The 26,832-nt window shown below is 43.8% G+C and overlaps 1 protein-coding gene across 3 annotated transcripts in view; it reads left to right on the plus strand.

Annotated features, from left to right (window-relative positions):
- The first annotated feature begins 4,344 nt into the window (after positions 1-4,344).
- Positions 4,345-26,832, plus strand: part of Crebbp (CREB binding protein) — a 125,955-nt gene continuing 103,467 nt past the window's right edge. The window contains exons 1-2 of one of the 3 annotated variants that reach the window (XM_047532974.1): positions 4,345-4,920; positions 26,424-26,512. In XM_047532974.1, the coding sequence (XP_047388930.1) occupies positions 26,473-26,512 (40 nt within the window). In that variant the 5' untranslated portion in view covers positions 4,345-4,920; positions 26,424-26,472. The remainder of the gene's footprint in view (positions 4,921-26,423; positions 26,513-26,832) is intronic. The other 2 variants (XM_047532973.1, XM_047532975.1) reach the window with 2 other exon arrangements.

The raw sequence follows: 26,832 nt of genomic DNA on the forward strand, positions 1-26,832 counted from the left end.
GCCTGCACCATGACACCTAGCAAAATCCAAACAAAGTTTCTAAGCCCCTTGTGTTTCTTGATGGATCTCCACTTCAAACCTAATTTCATCCTTTCTTTTTAATATCTTTTTAGTTGTAGATGGACACCTTTATTGTATTTATTTTTAGGTGGTGCTGAGGATCAAACTCTGTGCCTCACACATGCTAGGCAAGTGCTCTATCACTGAGCCACAGCCCCAGACCCCAATTTCATCCTTTCCATTGGTGGCTTTGGGTCCAGACTTTATAGAGCCACCTTCCTAAAGAGTGAGAAAGAGTAGGGTTTGGTGACATGCAGGAAGTAGCAGCAAGGGAGAGCAATGCCTGGCTTCTGGGTGTGAGTCCTGTTCAGTGGCGCAGTATCCTGAACTCATCCTGTAAGTAGCGTTCACATGGCTGAATGCTCTGGGCTGCTGTCTTGAAATTCCTAATACTTTCATTTGCACTGCGCTCCCCAAATGATGTAGCTGGCCCTGTGTCCAGATGCTTGACTCAGGCAGCCATTCCCTGGGATGCAAAGCACATGAGAAAGAGCTGGGAGGGGGAGTTCGTGGCTTGTGTGTAGGGTCTGCTGAGCAGGAAGTACCTGGACAGGGGACTGGGACTTGGAAGAAAAATCTCCCTTCCTTGATTTCCTGTCCTTGCGGTTCATCCTGTGAATCTGGCCCCATTTTCTTCTTGTCATTCATTCCCTCGCCCAAGTTTGGAAATCCTAAGCAATCAGCTCTACCCCCTACCCTCCGTCCCTCATCTAGGCTCAGGGTCCTGACTCACGAGCCCCTCTCTGCCCTGCCTTGTTCCTCACTTCCTTCTTTCCAAACTGACTTTTTAAAAGGCAGCTTTATTGAGATGTAAATTGCATCTTATGTTATTCACTGGTTCACAGTGGATGTCAGTGGTTTCTGGTGTATTCAGAGTTGTACGACCACCAACACCGTCTCAGAACGTTTCCATTGTCATCATCATGAAGAGGAGCCCCACCTCCTATAGCCACCATCTGCCATCACCCTGCCCCGAGCCCTGCAATCTGTAATCTGCTTACTGTCTATGGACTTGCCGATTTTGGACATCTCATATAAATGGAATCATACAAAAAGTGGCCTTTTGTGCCTGGCTTTCTGAGCATAATGATTTGGGACTTCTCTCATGAGGTAGTGGGTGTCAGTGTGTAGTTCTTTTCATGACTGAATACTATTCCACCATGTGGACGTACAACTGATGGGTTCAAGTAAACTTTTCTCAAGAATCCTTTTCTGACTCTTTTGCGTCCTCCTCCCTACCTCCTCCTCTCAGTTCCTGAGCCTTCTGTAAACAAGGACTGTTTGGTCATTGAATATGGTTTCTGATACAGGGGAGGGTGAGGTTTGTGGGAAGAGTGGGTAGCCTTAGTGTGCACCCCACTGAAGCCCCTTAGTGACTAGGTGACTTGTTCTTCTCTGCACCTCATTTCCTTATCTGTGATGAGGATAAGTTTTTCCTACAGGACTGTGAGAAATGGTATCCCCATGGAAGTGTGGCAGTAGTGGACTTTGATGCCCAATTAATGGGTGCAGGTAGGACCCCACACCAACTCCCTTGCTAATTCCCCATCCTTGTCGGAGTTCAGTGTTCTCTGATGAAACTCAGATTGAAGAGAGAAAAAGCAGCAAGAAAGGAAAAGCAGATATCAGGAAGAACCACAGGAACTGATGGAGAAGATAAAGTGAGAAAGATGACCCAGGAGGAACTGGAGAGCAGGTTGCATTTTAGGGTTAGCCTTGGAGAGGCAGAAGAGTGGGGGTTTTTGGAACCTGAAGACCCTTGACCCAAGATTATCCCTGATATGTCCATTCTGAGTGGTGGGGACTGGGTCCCTCAGCTTCCTCCTCTGTAAAATGTGTAAATCAGCACCATGGCTGTTCACCAGTAGGGGAATCAGAACTTGTGTGTGCACTGCAGTGTGAGTGATTTACCAAGGGTTTCCTGGAGTTGTGTGGTATCTCCACCACCCCTGGCTAAGGCCTTTAGGTGACTGGACACCTTGTTTCCTCTATAGGGGAGCAGGTTGGCTTGACCTCAGGCAGGGGCCCACCTTTGTCAGGGGCCTAGAAGTGTCAAGAACTCTGAGGACCTGATACTGTTCATCACTCATTCATCAAATTTACAAACCTGCAGCCCTTGCGCACAAGGGGCTCTCACACCTCAGGTAAGATGGGCACCAGGGCACATTCGGGCACAGGTGCTGTTGGCCCCATGTCACTCTGTCTGCATACACTTCCTACCTTTCCTGTGAAGACTGACTGAATATTCTGCTTGTGATTGCCAGAGTTTGCTACTTTAACTTTTCCAATACAGTGTATAGGGATTTCTTTATGCTTAGCACAGTGGCAATGCCCCAGGAGATCCTAAAGAGATATTTGATGAATAAATAAAACATGAATGGATTAGGGGAGTGGCATGTTATGTGCTCAGAGTTTGCTCAGAAGTGATGCTGGGGCCCTAAGATGGGCTAGGAAGGCTTCCCAAAGAAGGTGATATTGGAACTGGGTCTTGGAGAAGGTTCGAGTTGGTCAGGGACGTGCTCTCAGCACAGGGAACAGCATTTACAAAAATATAAAGTGGCCTGAATGATTAGAACTACTTAGTGACTGAGCACGCTGGGATGCTGATGGCAACATGAACAATGGAAAGTGGTAGGGACAGATGGGGGACCCTCAGTGCACGTATGGCCCGGCATAAACAGAAAAAAATAGATCACTCCACCTTGATGCTGGAGACCCTCACTACATATGTGTGTAAACATATGTATGACCACGTACATACAAAGTTTTTAACAGACTTCATGTGTGTTCTTAGTGTTGTTTTTCTATGTATAGGAAAACATGTTTCAAAGATTTTACCCTCCCTTTTTTTTTCCAGGAAGTTAACTCTGGTGATACATGGGGAGAAATCGAGGCTCACTGCACGCTTAAGTGACAAGTTGCCACCATAGTCTCCAGACCATGAGGGACAACGTCCTGGCGGAGGGGCGGGGAAGAAGGAGCTGTTTCTCCAGGTAAAGGTCCCGGGTAGACTGGCTGCTTCGTCGGCGGAGAGAGGGAGGAGCCCACCTGACTCACAGGTTTTGGTTTATTCCTGGGGATGCCTTTAAGATGAGAACTTCTGAGAGAAGCTGGCAAGTTTTGAGGGGCAGATAGCGAACTCAGATGGGAATACCTTAGTTTTGTGGACGTGTCCCGTGGGCAGTGGCCATGCATGCGGGTCTCCCAGGTATCCCACCCCTGCCTTGGCACCTGCAAGGGGCCAGGGGGTTGTTCGCGGCGGCAAGGGAGCCCGGGGCGTCCTGGCCTTCAGCCCTGATTCGAGGGCCCTTGTTGGCCCTGGCAGGCAGAGCTCCTCTTGCAGGTGACGGTGTCGGACCTGGGCCCCGTGACCTCCGACTTGGAGACGGGCGCCCAAGACCCCGAAGTCCTCTTCGCTCTACTTGGGGAGGGGGCTCGAATTCCGCCCCGTAACTTTCTCCCACCGTGCCCTTGGAGAAGTTGCCTTGCGGTCGGCCGTCCAGAGGTTGATCTGTAACCTGTAGAGGCCACTCCGTTTGGCACGCAGCGAGAAGTGGCGCGGCCTGGGCTGGGTTCTTCCTCGGCGGTCCCCGCCCGATGTCACCGGGGAGGATCGCACTAGGGACGCGAAGAGCCGGGCAGGGGCAGAGCGAGACGGGCGGGTCCCGATCGGCGCCGACTCTGCGCCTGGGGTCCTCGCCCGCCACCGGGTCGCCCTCCGGACTCGAGTCGGGCTCCTGATAGCCGTCAGAACAAAAGTGGCGGCTAGCACGGTGCTCTGCGTCCCGCAGGCCCGGCCCCCGCGCTGCAGCCCGCCGCCCCACGCAGGCGGCCGCGCCTTCGGCCCTTCCGCCCGAACGCGCTCGGGTCTTTCCGCCGCAGCCGGCGCAGGTGGAGGGGGCGGGGCGGGGGCTGTGCGTGGTGACGCCGCGGGGGGGTGACGCACCGGCGTGCCCCGCCCCCTCCCCCTCCCCGTTCAGGCTCTGGAAAGAGAAGAAAAAAAACTTTCTTTTTTTTTTAATTGAGGAATCAACAGCCGCCATCTTGTCGCGGACCCGACCGGGGCTTCGAGCGCGATCTACTCGGCCCCGCCGGTCCCGGGCCCCACAACCGCCCGCGCACCCCGCTCCGCCCGGCCGGCCCGCTCCGCCCGGCCCTCGGCGCCCGCCCCGGCGGCCCCGCTCGCCTCTCGGCTCGGCCTCCCGGAGCCCGGCGGCGGCCGCGGCGGCGGCGGCGGCGGCGGCGGCGGCGGCGGCGCGGGGTGGGGGGGCCGCGGCGCGGCGGCGGCCCCGTTCGGCGCATTGTTTTTCCTCACGGCGGCGGCGGGCCGCGGGCCGGCGGCGGAGCCCGGAGCCCCCCGGGCGTCGGGCCGCGGGCTGGTTCATTAAGTGGGGCGCGGGGGGGGAGTGAGGCGGCGGCGGCGGCACCATGTTCCCGGGCGCCGCCTGAGCCGCCGGGCCGGGCGCCGTCGCTGCCAGCCGGGCCCGGGGGGGCGGCCGGGCCGCCGGGGCGCCCCCGCCGCGGAGTGTCGCGCTCGGGAGGCGGGCAGGGCATGAGGGGGCCGCGGCCGGTGGCGGCGGCGGCGGCGGCGGCCGGGGGCGGGCGGTGAGCGCTGCGGGGCGCTGTTGCTGAGGCTGAGATTTGGCCGCCGCCTCCCCCACCCGGCCTGCGCCCTCCTCGGCCGGCCCGCGCTCCCGCTCCCCGCGCCCCGGCTCGCAGCAGCCGCGACCCCCGCCCGGCCCCGCGCGCGGGGCTGCTTCCGCGAGCGGGCGAAGATGGCCGAGAACTTGCTGGACGGACCGCCCAACCCCAAACGAGCCAAACTCAGCTCGCCCGGCTTCTCGGCGAATGACAGCACAGGTGAGCGGGGGCCGGCGCGCTGTCAGCGCCCGCGGCGGGCGGGCCAGGCGGGCTGCGGCGCCGCTCGGCGTGCGGGTCGGGCCGCCGTGTGGGCTCTGCAGCCCGCCGAGTGCGGACTGGGAAGTTTCTTGGAAGGTGCGTCTTGGAAAGCGCTGAGCAGTTATTTTGAAAACTTTTTTCTGGGGGGGTCACCTAGTCGTTCCTTTTCCAAAGCCCCAAACTCGGTTAGAAAGATGTCATCAAAGTGTCTGTGGTGTGTTTCATTTACATATCTAACTTTAAAAGAAAGTTGGCAGGTTTTTAAATCCCTCCGGACTTCAGGCTCCCTTTGAGCTTGCGTTGCGTTTACTGTGTCGATGTTAAAAAAAAATTGTGTATATATATATATATATATATATGTATATACACATACACACACACACATGAAATGATTTCTGTTTTTCAAAAAATTAGCAATACATCGACCGAGTCATCTTTCCCCCCTCATTAAGCAGTTTCCTTAGAAACTTTCGTGGATAACGATATCAGGTGTGCAAGCGTGCTCAGTTCATTCAGTCCCCGCGTTGTCCAGGGCTGGTTCCTGGGAACGTTACCAGCGAGTCCTGCTTCCTCTTCGAAGCTCTCCTCTGCGGTGGAAACCCGGCGCTGTTGCGAACGCTGCCATCTCGGCGCAGCCAGGCTCCTCCAGCACAGTCCTGTAGTGGCAGCATCCGAATCAGTTTCTGATGAATGGGTCCAAATTGAATTGCATTGCTGCCTTCAGATTCGCGCTAGACACAGCTGTTCAACTTGGAACTATTTCTGTGACTGGCCACTAATGTATTAAAAAATCTGTTTCTGCTGTTAAAACAAAACTTGAATTTTGTGGCTTCAGTGTGAATACAATTCCTGGAATCCAGCTGTGAAAGGTGTCATATAATGTTAAGTTAACGTAGAAATGAGAGAAGTGATTTTTTTAAAAAAATTAGTCTAAAGGAGATTCTTGTTGAATTAAAATGTGTTCACTAGTGAGAAGGAATAAATGATTCTCAGGTATGTAAAAGTCACTGATAATGCCTTTTTTCCCAACTGGTAAAAAGTCGAATTTGACATTAATTTTTTAAAATCTAAGTAATGATATGAGAAATATGGAAAAACAATAGATAAAATGCTTTTCTGCAGAACAGACTTTATTTGCTTCCTTAATCTCACCATGTTTGAGTGCGAAATCTTCAATTATATGAAATGTAGATAATACCAGGCAAGTTCTTATAACTACTATATACATCCAGCTGTTTCCAAGATGTAGCCCAAAAGATGGGACAGTTTCTGCTATTGGGTGGTCAGCTATTAATGTGTTACTAATCACAGTAGAGGTTATCAGAAAGAACTTTCCACAGTTAACCACTTTCCCCCCCTTCCTTTCCAGTTTTGAGACTCAAAGTTACAGGGCAGTCTTACTTTTCCAGATGAGGAACAAAAAGTCACATTTTTAATGGCTCTGAGTTAAATCATCCAAAAACTAAAATGATCATATTTAAATTGAGTCCTTGGTTACACATAAACCACTATCACATTATCATGAAAAGTTGTGTTAGTGTGGACTCCCAAGGAATAGATCATTATTGAGCACCTTAAACAAGGGGAAACCTTCAGGAGTAACCAGTAGTCTAAGACATCCAGTAATGAGACAGACTGAGCTCTTAAGGATGCATATTAAGCAAATAAAGGGCATAAGTATTTACATTAAATACATCGAAAGGAGTGAAGGCTTTTGGTTAGTTGGGACCGAGGAGCCTTAGAGTAACATTCTTGAGGGTCTCGATCTTTTTTTAGTGAGAAGATGTCTGGGCTTTCAGGAGTTTATTGAGCCAGGTGGAGCAAGTTTTGTGTCCTGTGCAACACATGTGCAACAAATTTGAGGAAGGGGAGTTCTGTGCCTAGGAAGAGATGCAGGGTTGGAAGGAGAGAAAGACTCCTGCCTTAGAGCCTGATAAACAGGAGCTAGACTGTTGTGGGGCCTAACCTGTGAAGCCATTGGTATTCCTCTGGTGTGACTGTAGGGATGGTAGTGGGCCTGAGAAGAACTCGGCCCTGTTTGTGGAGCTTACCAACCAGGGCACTGCCTGCAGTTTACTCTAGTAGGACCAAGTGGCCTCTGAGTGGTGAATGCCATTGCCACTAGGTACAGGCAGTAGTCACCACTGAAGGCTGGGGAGAGCTTGCAGAGAATATGTGAAAAGAGAAAATGTGCCCCAAAGATGGGTAGCAAGAGAAAGAAGCAGCAGCAGTACTTGTCACCCACGAAAGCAGCAGCTCCAGAGTGGCAGAGTTTCATGGTATCAGATGTTGATGAGGTAGCATTTTCTAGTTGTACATTGAAGTCTTAAACATTGTCACAGATGGAATCTTCCTTTTCTTGGCACCCTTTAATAAGAAGGGGGGACTTTGTGTTATCCATACTATGTAGTTGATTATATATTTTAGTTCTTTCTTTAATATGTCCAAATTAATCCCTGTCTTTGACAGGGATTCATGAAGAACAGGATAGGAAAAATAAATGCCTGAGCAAGTGGTAGACTTCTTCTTTTTTTGGTTGACTTTATTGTGGCAAAATTTGTACAAGTAAACAATTTAAAAAGTTTAAAAAATTGTTTTGTGAAAATGGAGCATAGGTGTATTTCATCCTGTCCTAAGCAGTTGTAATTACATTTTATAATGTGAATGCTCTTTTGAAAACATTTAATTTTTAAAGAGATGAGATCTTGTTATGTTGTCCAGGCTGGCTTGGAACTCTTGGGCTCAAGTGATCCTCCTACCTCAGCCTCCTAAGTAACTGGGACGACTCTGCACCAGATTATGAATCCCTTTAAATGCAATAACGAAGTGTATTGAAAGAAAACTTGTGGTGGATATGGTTACCAACCCACACATCTTTTAGAGCCAGATGACAATCTTGGTTGCATGTGCAGTACTTCATGCATCTGAGTGCTTTTCTCCCTGTGAGCCTCACTCTATCCAGGGTGGGAAGAGAAGAAACTACTACTGCTGTTTTCTGGGTGTGAGGAACCTGGCTTCAGAGTTGATCTGCCTAAAGCTGCAGGAAAGGTCAAAATCAGAACCTAGATTGTTAAAGAATTCTATATATTTATTTTGTAAATCTACATTTGTAACCATTGAATTTGCTTGAATCACAAACCCAGGAGACTGTGGTACTTGGCTCGTTTCAGTACCATCACTCCAGCCAGTTAATTAAAACCCTGTAGAGAAAGTTTATAACTGGCTAAGGTGGTTTGGGGGAGCAGGGTATATTTTTCTAGCATGGATCCCCTTTTTCTGGTTCTAGTGTTATCCTCCATCTGAATTGTGTGGGCTCACATACCTATTTGCTGCAGGGGATTATTGAAAAGTGCTAAAGTTTTACCTCATTGCTAAGTCCTGGCTGAATAGGGAGAAAAAACTCTTTTAGAGACTTTTGTGGGCCAGGACTTCTTATGACTTTGCCTAATATACCACAGTGAATTCCACCTTTTTGCGTATGTAGAAAGCACCAATCAGAAATAACAAAAAGAAGCTCCCAGAGTAGAGGGAGGTGGGGTGGGAAAAGTGGGGTCAGAATGGGACTGAGTGGAGTAAATCAGATTCCATGCTTGTAGGAGTTTGTCAAAATGAACCCATGTACTGTGTATAACTATAATGCTCTAATAAAAAAGGGGGGGATTTTTGAATAACTTGGTGAGGGGAGAATGCCTGTGACTCCACTGGGACCCCTCACAGGTGGAAGCCAGCAGAGCGAAGCATTGTGTGTGTTGGGGGGAGGCCTCCGGCAGAGCAGAAGATGGGTGTCACTCCTTGCTTAACCTTCAGGGTTGATTCTGATTGCTAAACATAATTGAAAATGACTTATAAAGAACCGAGGCTCAATCCTGTAGTCGGAAGTTAATGCTTAGATGTTAACCTGTGTTTTTACACCTTTAAGATCTGAGTTTGCAGTTGTGTGTTAAAGTATATCTTTACTTGGGCCTCTACAAGTGCTGATTTTGTATTTGTACTTAATGTGTTTGAAAACAAAATTGTTAATGGTTTGACTGAAGTGCGCCTTACTTTGTTTAGATGAAATGTACCTTATTGTGAGTTTGTAAAGACTAGGAAAGCTTTCCAGTCTAGTTCTTGGGGTCACATTAGTGAGGGCACCACCTCTTTATCTTACTCCAACCAGCACTTGAAGTGTATTCCAGGAAATTAGAGGGCATGCTAAGAGGTGTTTCTCAAAAAAAAAAAAAAAAAAGTTGTGCTCAGAGGCTCTTGGTTCTATCTGAGGACTGCAGTGCAGACTTCCCAGAGCCTTCTTGTGTTGCGGGGTACTGAATCCTTGGGAGAGGGACTAGAGTTTGTACCATTCACAAACCTTGTTAGCAATAGAACCCCTTTTTTACGAAATATGTGGACCAGCCAACTTTTTCTATAAAAGGCCAGAGAGCACATATTTTTAGCTCTGTGGGCCATCTGGTCTCTTATTGCAACTACTGTACACTGCCATTTTGGCAAGAAATCAGCCATAGATAGTATGTAAATGAATGGGTATAGCTGCGTCCCCTAAACTTATAAAAACTGACGTCCAGGAGATTTGGCCACGACTCTACTTGATAACCTTGATGTGATGTAGGATTAACCTGTTTGGGAGTGCTGGGCTGTTCTCTGAGCTCTGCTGTGTGCTGACCTGGACACTCACCAGGAGGTGAAGCCAGGGGGCAGTAGGGTGAGATGAACAGTTTGAAGTTTAGTAGGAGCCTCTGTCTCTTTTGTTTCTCTTTAACAGTTTTATGCACCATTTAAAATCAAGTAATTTTAACAAAAAGCCAGGTAACTTCATAAACAGATTTTTGGTTCTTTTACTGGCCATTTTGCTTTTTGCTGCCCCCAGTGGCCTCCACAGTTTTTTCATTTCTCCTATTTCGTGCCCTCAGGCACCCAGCGTCCTCCCTTTCCTGTGAGGCTAGATGGTGTGTAGTTCCGTAGAAGCTGGTATAGAGCTTTCCTGCAGCTACCTTCCTAGTACTGGGTGTAGTGTCTGGCCCAGTATGCCCTCAGAATATCTGAGGCATGGCGGGGGAAGAATACAAAGTTTTTGTCTTTCAGAGTTCTCATAGTTTTCTTCAGAGATTTTGCTGTTAAGCTGCTGCCACCACTTTTGGTGTCCTTTGTTTCCTAATCCTGAGTTCTGTACCTGAATGCTCTCATCCAGCGACCTTCTGGTTGGCCTAGAAGTGCTTTGGTTGGAGTGTGTTTGGGGCCCATTACATCAGATCGCTGAGCCTCAGTTTTCTCACCTGTAAAATGGAGATCATAATGATTTCCATATCAAAGGGCATCTGAAGTGGACTGCGGTGGTGTCTGGAAAGGGCCTGACCTGGAGCTCAGTGAACGACTTCTGGCACTTGCAGTCACCAGAGAAAGTGGGTGTGCCTTGTCATTACCCGACTTGCTACGCATGCTGACCCAATTGGACTGAGATCTTTTGGTCAGTAATTCTGGAAATGGTGACAGTAGTCTTGAGTGCATGACCACAGAGGCCGTTTTGCAGGCACATATGTTGTGTAGCCCTTTACCACACACATAGACGGGAATTCCGTAATCAGTGCCATTGATTTTTGCCTCCATTTCAATTGTTTTTTTTTTTTTTTTAAGTGAGAACATGATGGCCATGAAATTTTAAAATTAGAAAAACTTAAGTTATGTCATGTGTTCTGAAAATACTTAATTCTGAAACATTTCATGGACTATTTAAGCAGTAAATGAATATGTGATTCTGTTTCTTGCTGTATATATTATAACTCAATTTGAGATACCCATTAAGCAATAGCAGTGTGCCAGAGGATTCTGGTAGATTCCCTTCAGTAGCTTAGAACATTGTCAATAAGACCTTGAGGCAAAACTTGAGAAAAGAATGTTAAAACACACTCAGGTAAAAAATGCCAGAATTAGAAAGGGCAATCCAAAGAGAGTTGCATTTATTTTCTGCAGAAGTTCAGGACTGGGTGCTGAGGTGGGGGCCTTGAGTAGTTTGGTGCCCCTCCTCTCTCTGCTGCCTCTCCAGCCTCTTCTGCTATGCAAGCAGGCATTTGGGTAAGCCTGCTTGTCTTCTTGTCCTTGTGGGTTGGGAATAGCATCCTGGTCCTGACACTCTTCTGTTCTTGGATGTCACTACAGATTCTGACCCTCTTCTAAGTCCTCTTCTGGTTGTCCCAGACAGTCTCTGGGAAGCCCTAACACTCCTGGGCATGCCCTCTGGCTTAAGCACATGTGCCCTGTGCTCTCTAAGACCTTCTCACTCTGTGTGCATCCCTCCTCTTTAGAACATATCCATCTTCCATGGACTTTGGTGTGACCTGTCCATAGCTCCTGCTTCAAGTGGGGAAGAGATCTACGCTCTGTATTCTGTATTAAGCTTGGTGTTCAGGAGAACTCTGACACTGATTAGGATTAAGCATTGCACCAGTCCCCCACAGGTACTAAGCTTTCACATATTCCACTCTCTCTGGGAAGTGCTGGAAGAGGGATCACAGGGTCCTGCAGGAACTTCCTGGAGTGGACATTCTTGCATTTGAGCTTGGACCTTCTCAAAGGGGTCCAAGTATGGTATTTACAGAAGGGTGGGGGGAAGATGTGGAAGTAAGCAGAGTGCCCCTTCCCCTTGTTAAAGTTCTTAGACCATGTAGAGAATGACTGTTGCTGCCTTTGGAAAACTGCCTTCAGGGTGTTTTCTGGTTCTAAATTTAGGAAGCAAGACTATTTTTGAACTCTGTCTAAAAGTTGAATTCTTTTTAAAATTTACCCTTAAGTTAAGTGTTGGCTATTGACCTCTGTGACGTTTCCCCTCCCCATGTTTCATTTACATTAATCAAAGGAGTGTTTAGTCCAGCCATCCCCAAGAACAGTAAAATCTAGTGGTGAATACTTGCTCTTGAGTACCTTTGCCTCCCTTCCTCCCCTCCTCCCTTCTCTCAGCTCTGGGTGTTCCATCTGCTACCTCTATTAGTCTTTCTAATATACCTTATTGTACCTATGTTCCTTATTGGATAGTAGGTACTTTTTGGAGCTGCATCTAAATCAGTCTTTTGAACTTAAGTAATCTATAATCACAGAAAATGAACTGTGTAATGGGATTGTACAATTCTGTTTTGGCACAAGTTTTCTTTATAGTATTTAAGCTTCTCCTCCTTCCCCATAACTAGTTAGGATTTTTCTTACCCAAACTGCACCACCTGTACATGTTTTAACTTTATAGTTAGACTATCCAGTGAAATATCGAGAAAAATAATCAGCTTTTCTTTATGACAGCATGTGGAGAAGGCTTGTACAACATTTCAGCAAAGCAGATTTTGGTCTTTGATTACAAACTGAATGATGACTCCTAAGGAACTATAGAAACCTAATAATTAGGGTTTGCTTTGACAATTATGGACTACAAGAGCTTGACCCAATTCCTTTGGATTAAAATATTTTGAGTATTTGTCGCCTGATTAAAAGTAGAACCTCGTAAGCATGACTCAGAGTTGAAGGAAATGTCAGAGCTTTTTATACTGGGAGCGCACAGCGCGGTACTCAGGAGGGAGTCCTAGCTGCAGCTTGATGGACTCACAAGCCCAGCTCCCAGCCTTGCCGCTCATGACAGGCCAAAGCCTTCATGTTTGAGCTTTGGGGGACAAGGGTCATGTGTCCATGGATGCGTGAATGTGTGTGTGTGTGTGTGTGTGTATGAGAGAGAGAGAGAGAAAGAGGGGAGATGTTTCTGCTGCTGCTGCACTCCGCTTCTGCCTGCTTTGATTAACTTTGTGTATGCTGGTCTACTATGGTGCCTGGCATACAGCCTATTGAGACAGCCATTATTATTGTTCATTTGTGTGGGAAAATATGAGACATCACCTACTTTTTGGGCCAGTGAGGATTGGGATAATATATGTGAGGACCTAAGCCAGAACCAGACCTGCAGAAGCTTGTTGCTGAAACAGTGAATAGGAAGCTACTGCCCCTGCCTGGTTTGCTTCTAGTACCAGGTCTAGTGCAGTTTCAGTTTCCAGTTTGCAAAAGAATGAATTAAGAGCTAAGATTCAGGAATCCTATAAGATTGGCAATAGTTTGATTTACTTTAATTGATCTGTGTTGACAGTTCAACTATTCTTCATGGAAAATTGACATCTTAACTAAATGGAACTTTTTCTAGTTGTTGTTTCAGAACAAGGACTTGATTTATTTTAGGTTAAGACGTAGAGTGAAAGAAAAAACAAGTACAGAGATATGGTAAAAATCATCTTTCTTTTTAGAAAGCAGAATCAGAGGAGAGAATGACTTTGGAATCACTGTCCAGTTTGGTCAAGTTGACCGGTTGAAAGGAGTGCCAGCGAGACTTTATTCCTCTTTGGTTTGGCTCTCACTAATCCCAAGAGGAGTGGATTCTGCTGCAGGCTAAGTTGTGAGAATTTCCTTTTCCTCCAGATTCGAAAATGGGAAGTTCTTTCAATGGAAGTTATTCTTTTTTCCATTATCCTAGATATCTTAGGTGTGGTTCTTTATGTTTTTTTGTTTTGTTTTGTTTTGTTTTGTTTTGTTTTGTTTTTTACTAGTAGAAATTATCCCATGATGGACAAAGAATTTCCCTCCTAATTTGTGGCTATCTTTATACTTAATCTTAAACCTTTAGTAAATAACCTTTAGTGGAAATAAACCAAAGGCATAAAATGTTGACAGGTTTTCTGTGTCATTTTGGTTTTCCTCTACCGCTGTGAGCATTGGTTTGTTTGAAGGGCAAGACCTGTCCATAGTTTAACTTATCTTGAAAAATCTTCAGGAAACCATTCCAGTGATAGAAGGAGAAGGCAGTGTTCTAGTTCTCACTGATGACTTTCTTAGTCTTTGGTATGTGAAGAAAAAGCATTCCTTCTCAACAGCCAGAGGAGATCTGGGCATTGCTCTTGTTTGAGAGATGACATTGGTGATAATCTCTGGGTCCACACTGGCCAGTAGTACTGTCTGTCTCAGTGGACATATTCTGTGTTTGCACCACTGAAGAATGGAATAGTGAACCACGTTTGTCGTTCCTTGAAATGTGACTGATATGCTACAGGAACTAAATTTTAAATTTAAAAAATTTTTAATTAAATAGACCCATGTGCATAGTGACTACTATATTAGTACAGTTCTAAGTACATGTGCTTCTCCTGTTAGCTGGATTTTTTCCTCTAAGATAATTATGAACTGCATGAATAATAATAAGTGCTCTTTATGGAAGACATTTTCAGAATTTTCATAGCTTTAGTTATTCTCTTCATGGTTATTCATTCAGAAAATATTTTGTAAACAGTTGTGTGGACCCTGATGATCTAGTGGGGTCATCACAGGCCTGGACTCTGCCTTCTTGTGATTCAGGAAAAGACATTTCCTGGGCAGCCAACTATGATCAGGTGTGACTTCAGAGAGGAGGCACTGAGCATGGCAGTGTACAGGACAGGTGCTAAACCTATTCTGAAGGATCTTAGGAGGCCTCCTGGAATGTGGGAGGACTGAAGCCTGAGACTAAAGAGGAGATGGCAGGTGGTACTTTTGGGCATAGGGAATGGCACAGATAGCAAGTGTGAAGGTCTGGAGGTGTAATCTCTTGATTGTTGTTTTCATAGTTTTTATGAACATCAGTTTGCTTTTGGTTTATGTTCACTGGGCCACCAAAATTTAGGCAGCTTCCTGTTGTCTCTGTGAAGGTAAGAGACTGATGGCATGGTCCTGCCCTGGGGGAGTTGGTTGGGCCTGGGATCCAGTATCAGCTCTACTACTTTACTATTTCATTTAACAAATATTTCTGTGTGTATTATGTATGGGTCATTCTATTGGGTTGTGGTGATAACAGTGGTGGCAGAAGCTTCTCTTGCCTCATGGAACTCAGAATTGAGTGGTATGACCAGTCTACCAGTCCCCACCAGTGTCTTTTATCATTCAAATGGAGGTCAGTGTCTGTCCAGTGGAGCTGGGTGTTTCAGGCTGGGTGGGCAACTTGGCAGAGAGGGGACATGGGAGCTCATTTTAAGGAGGCAGGTTGGGCATGTGGAGGTGTGAAGTAGGGTCAGCAGGAGGCTTGAATGTCAGACCAGGGAGTTTAGGTCTTTTAGAGCTTAAAGAACAAACACAGTTTTGGAATACTGACCTTGCCTATAGTGACTGGGGGGCGGGGGCACTGACTGATTTGTTTTCCAGATATGTATCAGCTTTTTCCAAAGTGTACTTTTCCATCCAAGCTCAGATCTGCAGAAGATTGACAACTGCCTCCCTGCCCCTAATCCAACTTTTGGGAGGAAAAGAGTCCCATGAAAGCAGTTTAAGAATCAGAATAAGGCGGATGGAGTGCGGTAGTGCATGCCTGTAATCCCAGCGGCTTGGGAGGCTGAGGCAGGAGGATCGTGAGTTCAAAGCCAGCCTCAGCAAAAGTGAGGTGCTAAGCAACTCAGTGAGATATATATATCTATATATCTATATATCTATATATCTATATATATATAGGCTGGGAATGTGGCTCAGTGGTTGAGTGCCCCTGAATTTAATACTTGGTACCAAAAAAAAAAAAAAAAAATTAGAATTACTGGTTATATTGAAGATGTTATGGAATTTTTGTACAAATAGGTAGAATTTTTTAAAAATGTTAAAAAACTTCTTTTCGAACACATAATATATTCTTGTGGTTCAAAATTAAAAAAAAAAAAAAAAAAAACTTGGTGAAAAGCCTTCCTCTTGTCTGTCTCTGGAATCTCCTACCCCTTCCCACAGCAGCCTGCCTCAACTGTTGGCTCAGGTCTCATCCTGGAGATATGCTGTGTGTCACTAAGCAAATGCATTCTCAGCATACTGCTTACCCAAAGAGCTTATATGTGATGTTCTACTCTGAGTACATTTTGGACTGATAGATATCTTAGAACTATTAGAAGTATTAGTATCAGAAGTACAGACTTCATTCCAAATCTTACTTTAAAGGTAAAGTGTTTTGGTGCTGTACTTAGGTAAATAACAACATTTTAGTGTTTTCACTCCACTGTATAAGTAGGAAGAATCGAAGATTTAAAAAAACTAATTTTGTGTCATCTCAGGTGTTAGGGGTTTTGTTACTGTTACCAAAATGTGTGTCATGCAGCCAGTTCACACTACTTGTATGTTTATGCTTTCTTGGTTCCAGAAGAGAGTCTTAAAACCTGACTTATTAGTTGATATACAGATATCTGTAGCTTAACAACCTGTACCAAGCAGAGTGAAAATCAGTTTCTTGTTTGGTAGGCTCTGGAAGAACATTCACATTAACCTCAGACCTTTTCATTAATTTAGTAATTAATCTTGAGATTGTTGACACCAAAGATGACTCCAAAATCCTGTTGAAGAGAGAGGGTTGAATGATTGAGGCTCCACCTGAAAAGAGATTGAGCCCCCTGCCTTTGCAGAAAGATGGAATGGGAGAGGGATGGGTACTACTGAGGTCAGGAATTTTGAGAATAATTGAATAAAAAGTCAGGGTGGAACAAAGATGCTAACAGATCCTTTTCCAGGAGTAAGAAGATGTATGCTAATGTGTATACCATGTAAAAAGTTTTCAGATGACAAACTCTGCATATTTTCAGGAAATTGAGGAACTGAGTATTTGGGGCTTTTCTATCTTTTGTTTTATATCCTTGCAGGTGCTCTTTTAAAAAACCAAAATCTGGACTGGGGATATATTTCAGTGGTAGAATGCTTGTCTAGCGTGCGTGAGATTATGGGGGTTCAGTCTCCACCATTTAAAACACATACAAACACATGCAGACACACACACAAGTCTAATGAAAACCTAGTTAAAAACAAATCCAAGTCAGAACATCCTTTTTTTTTTTTTAATTTTATTTGTTCTAATTAGTTGTGCATGACAGAATGCATTTATACATTTTGATACATCATACATAGAGTGTTTTTCTGCTTATACATATTTTAGGATCACATTGGTCATGGCAGTCACACGTGTACATGAGCAAACTCCAATTTGTTTTGTATGATTGTTTTATTATTTATTTTTTGCAAGCTCCATTTTTAACAGAATCTTTTTATAAGAGGGTTTTCATTGATGTGCTGGAAACTACAAGTCCTGACAGCTAACCACTGTTTTGAGTATTTTGAAATGATGTCAGATTTTTGAAGGTGAGAAACACTTATTCTGCTACTACTTTGGGTACAGAATGTTACATGTAGATTGTCATGTTCCTTTAGAAAAAAAGAAAGTCCATCTTTAAAGTGTTTTTTCTTTTCCAGCCTTCTAAGCTTGTGTGAACACCAGAGTATTTTAAGCTAGTAGTGAACCCATTTAAGATTTTATCCTCAAACTGCAAACCAACACTTCTGCTGGAATTGGAGCACCTGCGACTATTCCAGATGTTCTCACCAGGTGCTGAAACTAATAATCTGGTTCTGGACACCCCAGAGGAGGGGGCTGCCTCTAAAAACAGCAGTTCCATTTACTACTTAGTAAACGGCTCAAAAATTCTAGGTCTGCTTTTGAGGGCTTCACTACCTCTCACCTTGTTTGCCCAGGTCACCCATGTACTAGTTCTTGCTCCCTTCCAGCGTAGATCTGTGTTCCAGCACATATTGTTGTCTTCTTTTTCTTCCTCTTTCCCCTTCCTGCCTTTTCCTTGCAAACTGAGGTAGCTGCTGTGCACATGACCTTAGATGTTGGCACGGGGAAAACTTTGTCTTAACAGTTGCCTGGTATTCTGTTGTATGAACTGTGCCATCACAGATTTAATTGGCTCCGCTAATGGATACTTGGGTTATTTCCAGTCTTGTCCTTTCTCAAGCAGTGCTATAATGAATAGCCCTATGAAGTTAACTGTACATGTATAAAACAATTCCTAAAAATGGAATTCATGGTTAAAAGATATATACATTTGTAATTTTGATTTCACCAAACTTTCCTCCAAAAACTTGTACATTGGCAAAGTCTTAAAAGTAGCACACCTGTGCTCAATTTAAGCATCTTGTTTATGTATTCTTTATTAAAATAGTCTAGTAATTAGCACTTCCCCTGGGGATTCTTCATCATTATGTGTCATGCAGTCTTTTCTGATTTATCTTTAGTGGGGTGCTTTTGAACTTAAGGCATGGATTTTCTATTTTTGGCTTTGAAATAGTGTGACGTTTCCTTATGCTGTCACCTAAGTTTATGTTCATGTTCAGAATGCACTTTCCCCCTTTCTCCTGACTTGCTGCTCCTGCCTGCCTGTTATAGCTCACAAGTATTTGGCCCAAAGACCTGGTCCACCAAGTCTGCTTGCTTGTCCTGATATGTGACCAGGGCATCTGAGGTCCTGGGCCTGCTCTGCAGGAGGTACATTCTAGCTCAGCCTTTCCTCATTCTCCAGTTCTGTTTTACCAGGATAATCCTTTCCCCCAACAGTTTACTACGTTGCAGAGTAGGCAGGCAGCTGATGATAGTGCTGAAGTGGGGTCTTGGTGCCTCTCTCAGCCATGGTCAAGAAAGAATGAGGCCCTTTCTGCTGTTCCTGTCCTAGACAATTGGAGTGATTTGTAGGGCTGCAGGGTCATTTACTGTGGCAGCCATCCTCTGTTTCACCCTGTTACCTGTGCAACTTTGTCCATCCTTCAGCACACATGCCATGCCTGGGAAACTTAAGTTGTTGCAGCTGTCTGAGAATGGCACTTCCTTCTCTGACAGTGTACAGAATGAAAAGTGTACAGAGTAAAAATAGAAGGCCCGGTACATTTCCAGGTGGCATGGTTTAGGGTCCAGTATAACAGTTGCATCCATCTTGGATTCCTGAACAAAAGATAAATGGTCAGCATTCAGTGAGGCAAGGTTTCCTGGTACCTGATGCAGAGTGACCAGGAAGCACATCAGACAATGAAAAAAACAAAATACTGAAGTTCTGATAGTAAGTGATCACATGAAGTAGAGTTTACCTTTCCCAAGTCAGGTGATTCTTGAAAATTGTATGAAGTGTATTTTTTGATAAATCAGGTATTTCCCCCTGACTTACATTTTAGCTTCTAAGGTTCAGTAGTTGCTTTTCAGTGAGTTTCACCTGGTATCTTAGCTTGGTTTCCTTCACTCCCTTCAAACAGTCTATCTCTGTATTTTAAAGATTTAAGTGTACCTGCTGGACAGGTTTCCATGTAAGAGCACCCCTAGGTGGATCCTTTTGGGACATGACATTCATCCCATAGTTTAGCCGTACATTCAGGTTTAATAAGTTGAATCGTTCAGCCTTCAGCACAGCGCTTAAGTTTATGCTGCAGGCTAGGGGTTGAACTTTATTGTCTGTCATCTGCTATGCTTTGTCTGCGGAACAGTGTTTGGATGGACAGTTGCAATGATCCTCTCCAGAAGTCCATTCCTTTTTAGAGAATCTTTTACCTGATCAGGTGTGTGGATCCTGAGATCTTGGAAGTCTTTTCCTTGAAATTCACCATAGCAGAGTAACCAACTTATGACTATTTAGCTTGCTGTCTTAACATTCCTGCCTGTTTGGAACCTTCTTTCTTCTTTTCTCAGTGTTCTTTCCTTCATATTCTACTCAGAGTTTGCCTGTTATTTGACGTCTTCGTGAATCTTTACCCCATTCCACTTAGCTGTGAAATATGATAACGTGTGTTATCAATTTGTTTGTGACTAGGTGTCTATGGGTTGTCTTCCTCAATTAGATTATGACCCTCGGGGGAGGTAGACTTCTAGTCGAGTCTCAGTCCAAGTCAGTCCCTTCCCAGAGGAAAGACCCACTGCGGGGGCCAGGGCAGGGGGTAGTGTCAGTGACTATCCAGCCAAGTGGAGCCAACCTCCAGTGGATTAGCGAGGTCCAGGGAGGAGGGGTGTGACTTTTTTTGCTCATATTAGATCACTCTTCAGAATGAAGTAAAACCTCATTATTCTGTACTAATTAGCGGTGGTGTATCTGCATAAAAGAAGCCTGAATTACAGAAGATTTTAGAAGGAATTTGCTTTAATTATTTCCTAATAGTATTATTAAAAAAAAGTTATATGTCTTTTGGGAACTTAGTTTAATTGCCTACATAGTACTTACTTATAGTGGCATAAATGCTAATAAAACAGTTCTTTCTCTTATTCTCCCTCTCCTTTGTGTTTTCATTCTCCATTGTTGGGGGGAGTTATTCCATTATATATTTGTAGAATCCCTAAGAATTTTCAAGGAAAATAGGGTTTAATTCTACCAGAATTGCTACAGGTCATCAAAGCTGAAGATAATAGCAGGGCTGTGCCATAAAGATGAAGTGGTTTTTGAGTACCCGCTTTGTACCCAGCATGGGTGCCAGGTCCTTGACAGGCATTTTCCTTAGTCCTCAGTTGCCTTGAGAGATGAGCTTGTGGCTTGGTGCTGAGTGCCATGTACACATTGCAGGATGGAGTTCTTTCATCCACTGCCCTGCAGGACAGGTGCTGCTTTCTGTTTTCTCCCTGAGAAAAGCACATGCAGGACAGGGAGGCCGCAGCAGTAATGACAGTTGTGATCTGAATGCAGACCAAGTCTCCTCTAACTGCATCAGGTAGCATTTCCATGTTGTGTCTAATTAGTAAGATCTTGATAAATGTACTGACAAAGTCCAGTATGGTCTCCAAGTTGTCTAAGAATTGTAACCCTATGAAAACGTCTGCTCTTCTGTCTTCAGATGTGAGCTTCTCAGCATGCCTCACCCTTGTGAGATCCAGTTTTGTGTTTTTTTGGGGGGTGAGTATCAAAATTTGAAACTGACAAGTAAAAATTGCATGTTTTATCATATACAAACATGATGTTTTGAAACTTGTATACATTGTGGATTGGCTGCATTCAGCTAATGAATGTTATGTCTTACCTCACTTTGTGTGCAGTGGAGACTTAGGAATTAAAAATTCTTCTTGTAAGTTTTTCCAGGGTGAAAATGCTCAGTTTTGAAAGATTTAAGAGAAGCATTTGAGTAGTCACTTATAGTACTAGTAATGCCAAAAGAAAACTGAAAGAACTCTGAAAAACTCTGAAGAAAGCAGTCCGTTTTTTTCACAGGGAATAGGGATGCTAGAGAGAAATAAGGAGTGGGTGGAGAGAAAACATATTTGTGGGAAGGGAGTTTCAGACTCTTATAAGTAGAAAAATGTGAACACACAACAAAATGGCATCAAAACTTGTCTGTAGTTTATTTCTTACGCTACCATTTCTTACTACATATAATCTTTGCATCAGTTTTCATTGATGCTGAGGTATAGCTGTAAAGCAAAATGTTCCAGAATGGTCCCCTGGAAGATGGAGGGGTAAAGAGGCAGATGGTTAAAACAGTGTGACATTCCAAGAGAATTCATTATTTAATTCTCTTTGTTTCTGTTTTCAGAATGTAGTAATAAATGATTCCCACTTTATATCTTTGACTAACTAGGGGAACGACTTATTAAAATGATATAGTGTATGTTTCCACCATAACTGGTGATATTCTCAATAATTCACATGTTCATTCAGCACACAGATGCTTATTGAGTGCCTGATACACTCAGTATGCATACTTATTAGTACGTACTAAGTACTTTACCAAGTAGACTGTGAGGAGCCAGATAGCCAGCATCCCTGCTTCCATGGAATTTATGCCTTCCTGAGTTTGCATATGAAATTGGTAGTATAATTTTAATTTCTTCAGTATGTCTGTAGAATACAGGAAGGAGTTCATACTTCTGGCCAATTAGAAGATATAATAAAATGGTTTGTCCATGATTTGATATTAAAACCAATTCTGTAATATAGAGAATTTGGGGCCCCAAATGTAATTCAAAGTATAAAGGTCTTAAGACAGAAAGAGGAGACTTCAGAAAACTAAAGAAAGGTATGTTTTATGAATGATTTTTTTGGCTGGTGCATTTGAAACTGTTTTCATATGGTTTTGACTGGACAGATTGACCTAGCTACTCACCTGGTGATTTTGTTTTTGTTGTTTTGAAATGGAGTCTTGCTGTGTTGCCCAAGCTGGCCTTGAATTGGGGCTCAGGTGAGTCGCTCCCCCTCAGCCTCCTAAAAAACTAGGACCACCAGGGTTGCATGACTGTTCATTTTTCCTGATGGATATTTCTGTAAAATGAGAAGTTTTTTCCCTCAAGTATCTGATAGTAATTTGTTCCTTGTTTAAGATGAAATATCACAAGTTCAGGGACCACATATTTGAGGCCAGCCTTAGCAATTTAGCAAGATCCTAAGCAACTTAGTGAGACCCTGTCTCAAAATAAAAAAAAGGACTGGAGATACATAGCTCGGGGTAAAGTGCCCTTAGGTTCAGTCCCCACTACCAAAAAAGAAAGATTTAAATTCTGATCATAAAGAAGAACGGCCTCACAGCTCATGTGGGAGATCATTTATCTTTCAGTGTTCAGAAGTGGTCATCATCAGAGCAGGATTTCTGTGTGTAGACTACTTGGTTTGAGTTTCCCAGCTAGCAGTGAAATGTCCTTTGTTGTCTTGGGTTGGTTATGACTTTCTCTTTTCTAAACCCTTAAATTTTCCTCTTTCCTCATTAGATTTCCCCAGAAACTGGGAAGATAAAGCTTAATGAGAGGGGTGAACTCCAAATTAGTGGTCAGGAAGCTCCAGAAGAGAGAATATTTTTGTCACTAACCATGGAAGTGTGACAGGTGGTATTTGGTATTTGGTGTGTGATCAGGAAGTCTCCTGCCAAGGGCAACAGTCCTGAAAGCAGGGTGCCCGTGATCTGTGCATCTTCAGCTTTGCATTCTCTCAGGGCTCTAGTGATTGGCAGAGAGATGGGAATTTACCCTGGATTGGAAGTACTAGCTTTCATCTTGAATCTGAGGAACTTCCGATGACTCAGATTGCTGTTGCTCAGTCTACGTGTTGGGACACTGGTGTGTAGAAAGCATCCCTGTGCATGTTGCAATATCCTGACCTGCCGCCTTAACTCTCTCTTGTCAATTTTTTGAACCAAGAGTATAGGGAAAAGCTATGGGAAGAAGGGTGATATTGAGGGGACTGGGGTTGTGGCTCAGTGGTAGAGCACTCACCTGGTATGCATGAGGCCCTGGGTTGAATCCTCAGCACCACATAAAAGAAAAATAAAGATATTGTATCCACCTACAACTAAAAAAAATCTATATCTATATATATATCTATAAAAGAAGAGTAATATTGAGGGTATATATGCAGCCTGTCTTGTCTTTGTTTTCCCTCACTTTTTTATTGGTGCATTGCAGTTGCACATAATGGTGGGATATGTTGTTACATATTCATATATACTCACAATATAGCAGTATAATTTGACCAATGTCATTTCTTCTATTTCCTCTTTTCTTGCTCTCCTCCCTTCTTCTGTTCCCTTTCCTCTACTCTGCTGATCTCCCTTCAGTCTGTCTTGTCTTTTTAAAAAAACACACCTAGTGTATTTTGTATGTGTTTGGACTGGTGGATGAATATCTAGGAATTAATCAACTCTTACTGTACCCAGACAGTTTTAGATGTTTGGACTGAAATAAGGATGAGGAAAAAGTCTATCAAGGTGGACATAATTTGACAGACTAGTCAAAACTCAAGCTAAAACACTAGCCCAAGAAAAGTACCCAGCTATAAAAAGTGCCCATGCATTTGGTAAGGAGTAGAATAAGCCATAATTGAAAACTGGTAGATCTGAGAGTGGTAGGTTGATGGGTGAATTTTTTTTTTTTTTTTCCAGTGCTGGGGATTAAACCCAGAGCCTTGGCACTAGGCAGACACTACCACTGAGCTACTTCCTAGCCCTTGATGGGTGGATTTTTAAAGGTGAGAAATTTTTGGAGTGAAATTGTTCTTCAGAACATTATAAAATAACCACTATCTATGACGTACTTTAGTCCAACGTTTACCATGTGACCCTGGAATATTATCCTTGCTTTACAGGTGAGGGTAATATGATGAAGAGATGAAGCAGTTTGCTCAAGGATCCATGACCAGTTCTTAAGTCAGGATCTGAACTCCTGCTTTCAACTTTTCTGTTGTTCTACATCTAGCTAGGGGCCCTGACCTGACCCTGCAAGTTTACCTAACTATTCTTTTGGGGTTGTCTTCTGTACTTTGGCTTGACACCCTCTCTTTGGAGGAGAGGATGCTTAAAAGGGCCTGTTGTTCCAGACTTTTTAAGTATGAAATATTTGGAGTGTTTGCTTCTAGTTTACATATACTCTTCGTCCCCATTCCAAGCAAATATTAAGGAAAGGATCTCTATCTTGGTGCTCCACTTTCTGGTTTGGACGAAATTTCATTTTCCTGTTCATGGTTTAAGGAGCACTACATTAAAAAAACATGTATTTGAAGAATGCTGAGTGGAAAGTGTGTATGCATGTGGACAGAGCCTAGAAGGCAGCAGACAGAATGTTAGTTATGGTGGGGGAATTTTTTAAAAAAACTTTCTTTGGTGTGATTTGTATCTGAAGACCTTAATAAATCTCCAAATTCAGGACAACATGGCATAAAACTTGTGGACAGACCTGCAGTAGTGGGGCAGTCCTCTGGGTACCACCTGTGCTTTGTCATGGAGCTGTCTGCTCAATCCAGGGTTATTTTCCATTATAATCACAATGACAGATCTTGAAGAGGCGCCCCAAATTGAGGAACTGTTTACAAAACAACTGGTCTCCACTCTTCAGAAATGTCAGTTATGGGAGACAAAGGCTGAAGAGCTTTCTTGAATGGTATGAGATGCTCGAGACAGGACAACTAAATGCAATGGGATTCTGAATTGGATCTTGATCAGGAAAATGAATGTGACATTGGGACCACAAAATTTAAGTAAGGGCAGTATATTAATTATATGCTCAATGTTATACTTTCTGGATTTGACAAATGTACTCTTGTTATGTAAAAGGGTATTCTTAGGAGATACATACTGAAGTATGTGGAGGGAAAGTATCCTGCTAGTCTGTGTCTTACTCTCAGGGTTCTGGGGAAACTGTGTGTACATGGTAAGTAGTGCATCATTCCTTGGGTCAGGTGGGGAGAAGTAGTTTTGTATTAAAGATGGTTTGCCAGGCAGAAAAGAGAAGTTCAGCACTGAAAGAGAGGCACTAGTCGGTTCTGTAGGGGAAGGAAGTCTGCATAGCCACTGTGTTCATAGTTATTGTGAGTGGGGCTGAAGTGGCATTTTCTAGCCCAAGAGAGCATCCAGAAGAAAGACTTCCAATCTAAGTGACAGCTCATTGTATTATGGCTGGAAAGTACTGTGCATCTGGAGGGGTTGGATCCACTCTGATGGTCTTTGTGTGTTCTGCTCATCCACAGACCTGATGATATATCAGGATATTTTCAGCTGTGATTATATTAAATCCAGCTAAAATGGCTTCAACCATAGGAAGCATATTTTCTCATGTAATAAGACATCAATAGGTTCGAGGATTGGATAAATTCAGCAGTTCATACTTCATAGACTCAGGTGTTGGTATTTTTTAGTGTGAGAATGGCGATTTCTTGTACTTGAAAGAGGACTGCCACAGACCCATGAGAATAAAGATTTCTTTCTGAGACTCCCTTACTATTATGCAGGAAAACCTTTTCCAGAGTGATTTCAACTGATAGTCGTTCAGCTTCCCTGAACTGGGATTTTGTCACCTGCATGGGGAAGGTGTACAAGTGCTTGGCTACTCTTCCTCCTGTGGCCGGGGAACAGTGCTGCCCTTCCTCAGAGAAACCTCTAAGGCAGCCACCTCAGAACCACATGAGTTTGCTGGTAGTGAAGAGGGGACGGATAATGGGTAAGCAGACACTAGGATCTGCCACCCTGGAGAAGTTCTTAAACTCCTAAATATGGGTGATGGGAGGGCAGGTGAGTTTTTAAAATTGTGGGGAAGGGGAGAAGCACAGTTAATTTTATTTTTGGTATGTTACATTCCAGCCATTGTTCTAATCTTTGTGTACCATTTTGCATACATTTTTCCATTTGCATGTTTTACATTTTCCTACATTTCTATAGTCATCCTAATTAATAAGTAAATATTTTATAATACAGAGCAATTAAGCTTTCTTTTAAAAAATTTTTTTTAGTGTTGATGGATGTTTTATTTATTTATATGTAGTGCTGAGAATTGAAGCCAGTGCCTCACACATACTAGGCAAGTGCTCTACCACTGAGCCGTGACTGCAGCCCAAGCAGTTAGGCTTTCTGTTATTGTATAACAATAATAGTAGTAATAGATAATGCTTATTGAGTTCATGTGTCACCCATAATAGCACTCCTTTCCATTCATTAATTCATTTAGTTCTCACAGCATCCCTAGGAGTAGGGGCTATTATCACCTCTAGTGTTCAGGTGAGGAAACTGAGGCACAGAAATACTGAGTAACCTACTCAAGGTCTTATAGCTGGTAAGTGGGAAGCTGGAAGCAAAGCATGGGTTCAGGTGTAAGCAGACCCAGTTAGTCTCTAACCATCAGGCTAAACTGTCTCTCGGTGTTATTGGCCTTTTCTTTTTTGTTATTGGCATTTTCTTTGCCATTACAGATAATACCAAGGTGAACATCGTTGCTGCATACCTCATCTTTGTACATGAATGTGCAGCCTGCTTGCTGCGGGTTGGGGAGCTCATAGAGGTGAGGGAGTAGAGGTGACACAGACAAGACCACGCGCCTTTTGGGATGGTTATCTGCTCTGTGCTTTGTCCACTTGGGAGTCTTTGTGCTTAGCATTATTCTGTTTGATTGACACTCCCCTCTTAATACAGCTCTTCTTAAACTTCTATTTTTAACTTTTTAGTTTCTGTATGTATCTTTTTTATTAATTTTGGCAGCTTTCTACTTTGAGAAATCACTGATCTTGTTTTCCATTATGGCTTTTTTTTTTTTTTTTTTTTTTTTTTTTTTAAGTATAATCACTTCAGGTTGAACTTTCATTTCCCCAAATTGCTGTCTAT

This window comes from Sciurus carolinensis, chromosome 18 (assembly GCF_902686445.1).
Source record: "Sciurus carolinensis chromosome 18, mSciCar1.2, whole genome shotgun sequence".
Lineage (NCBI taxonomy): Eukaryota > Metazoa > Chordata > Mammalia > Rodentia > Sciuridae > Sciurus > Sciurus carolinensis.